The sequence below is a fragment of the Dipodomys ordii genome, unplaced genomic scaffold (assembly GCF_000151885.1).
Source record: "Dipodomys ordii isolate 6190 unplaced genomic scaffold, Dord_2.0 Scaffold159, whole genome shotgun sequence".
NCBI lineage: Eukaryota > Metazoa > Chordata > Mammalia > Rodentia > Heteromyidae > Dipodomys > Dipodomys ordii.
The window spans coordinates 194,876-197,214 of record NW_012267375.1 but is presented as its reverse complement, the minus strand read 5'-3'; the positions used below and the strand labels follow the sequence as shown (position 1 = coordinate 197,214).

At 55.4% G+C, this 2,339-nt stretch overlaps 1 protein-coding gene across 1 annotated transcript in view; it reads left to right on the top strand.

Moving 5' to 3' along the window:
* Sumo3 (small ubiquitin-like modifier 3) overlaps positions 1-2,339 on the top strand; it is a 31,217-nt gene that overhangs the window by 12,769 nt on the left and 16,109 nt on the right. Inside the window, exon 3 of the mRNA XM_013032893.1 lies at positions 1,636-1,764. Within this exon, the coding sequence (XP_012888347.1) occupies positions 1,636-1,764 (129 nt within the window). The remainder of the gene's footprint in view (positions 1-1,635; positions 1,765-2,339) is intronic.

Here is a 2,339-nt window from a genome sequence, read left to right as displayed (position 1 = left end):
AGGGGCCGCCATCCTCCAGGATCCCCTCCCACCCCCGTCCAGGGGCCGCCGTCCTCCAGGACACCCCCCCCCAGGGGCCGCCGTCCTCCAGGACACCCCCCCCCAGGGGCCGCCGTCCTCCAGGACACCCCCCCCCAGGGGCCGCCATCCTCCAGGCGCGTGGGCCGGATGCGGTGGGCCCTGCAAGGCCAAGGCCCTGGATGTAATAAAGCGAAACGTGAGGAGCTGCACAGGTGTCCTCAGCTGAGCTCGCAGAACCTGGTCAGCTGGGGAGGCCTGGGCAGCAGATGGCCCCAGGGTGACGGGGGGGGGTCGGTGGTTCTGCCCCTGCGGTCCAGCTCCCACCCAAGGGGCAGCACCACGCCGGCTGGGCACAGAGCTGCAGGCCGAAGCCACTGATGGTTTCCGGTCTAAGGCGGTGGCTCAGGCTGGCCTTGAACCCGTGTCTTCTTGCGTCAGGTCTCCAAGTGCTGTGATTACAGACGCAGCCACGGGGGGGGGGGGGGCAATCCCTTGGGTTGATTTTAGATGTATATGTATTCTTGACACACTGCTGGGTCTCCACACTCATTAGAGTCAGGGGCTGGAGCACTCCACCACCGCCCCCGCCTTTTATTTATTTAATGTTTGGTGTCTGTCCTAGGACTTGACTCGGGCCTGGGCATTGTCCTTGAACTTTTTTGCTATGTCATTTGAACCACAGTCCCACTCCCAGCTCTTTGGTTACTTGGAGATAAGAGTCTTGACAGAGTTTCCTGCCTGGGCTGGTGTAACTGTGATCCTCAGATCTCAGCCTCCTGAATAGCTGGGATGACAGGCGTGAGCCACTGGCACCTGGCAGCATTCAGTTCTTGATGTCCTGCTCTTGGGCAGAGAGAGGGACCATGGCCCCATCCATGCCTGCCTGTCGGATGACCTCTGCCCTGGTGTGGGGGGCACCACGTGTGGGTGTTTTGAGCACACCACATGGTGCTCATAGGCAGGCACTGGTCCTTCCTGATCTCTGGGGAGCTCCATCTCTCAGTCGTGACACAGGGTCTGCAGTCATTGGTGCTCTTCACTTTCATTGCCACTTTGTTCTGGAGCAGGTGTCATGCGGCTGGCTCCCTCCAGGCAAGGGCTGGCTGGAGTGAGTGAATGTGTCTCTGATGTGCTGGGGAGTCTGCCCTGGGGAGCGGACGGCGCTTCTCCCCGTCTCCAGGAGGCGTAGCCGGCCGGCCTGAGAGCTTGGGTAGTGAGGGGCGCCCCTGCGCCCCAGGGGCCCTGCAGCCGCTTCGGCGGGCAGCCTCTGCTCCTTGGAAGTGTTTGGCTGCTTTCTTTTTCCTTTCTTCCAGCTATATGTAATCTGTGAATGTGAATGTTTTTACTAGCCTCACGAGTAGTTTTAAAACAAGATGGGTTTTCTGGTTTTCCTCCCTTAGCTGCATGAAGCCAGGCTGTACACAGCATGTCCTCACAGGGATGCTTAACGAGATAAACTCTAAAAATAAAAGTCATGTGAGCCACTCTGAATTGCAGGAGAATTACGTTGGTTTTAATGACTTAAAAAAAAAAAGGAGCCAACAGCCATTTATTACCTAAAGACTTCCCTTTAACACTAAGGTTATTTTGAGACCCATTTCCTGTCTGTGGCAGGAGGGAGTGAAGACGGAGAATGACCACATCAACTTGAAGGTGGCGGGGCAGGATGGCTCTGTGGTGCAGTTCAAGATCAAGAGGCACACCCCCCTGAGCAAGCTGATGAAGGCCTACTGTGAGAGGCAGGTACGGCTGCAGAACGGGTGTGCTGCAGGTTCCTAACACAGGGAGCCAGGGTCCTGGGGCCACACGAGATACAGCAAGCTGTGGCTGTTTGGTACACTTTCCCTGCCCTTCCCGAGGTGTTGCTGATTATACCCCGTGATGTCCATTATGGTTTATCTATGGCTGGAGGTGTGGCAGTAGAGCATCTGCCTTGTAGTAAAAAGCCTTGAGTTCAAAACCTAATACTGCTGAAAAGCAAAAATCATAAAAAAATCCTTATGCTTCTAGAATGCACACAGGCTTTTGGTTAGGGTTACATATGGGTGTGGATTTTTTTTCCTGACAGGACACCTTTTAAAACTATGAGTAGTCTATAAAATGTTTATATACATTCCTCTGCTCCTCCCCGCTTTTCAAGCCCTGGTCCTGTGGGCCAGTCTTCCTCCTGGTTTCTGACCTTAGATGGTACCCAGCCTGTTAAAGGTAGGGTCCAGCTTCCCACACGGACCTCCACACCCTGTCCTGAGCCCACCCCAGAGAGCTGTACACTGTACTGTCACCCTGAGCTCACCACACAGCCAGCTGTACAATGTACT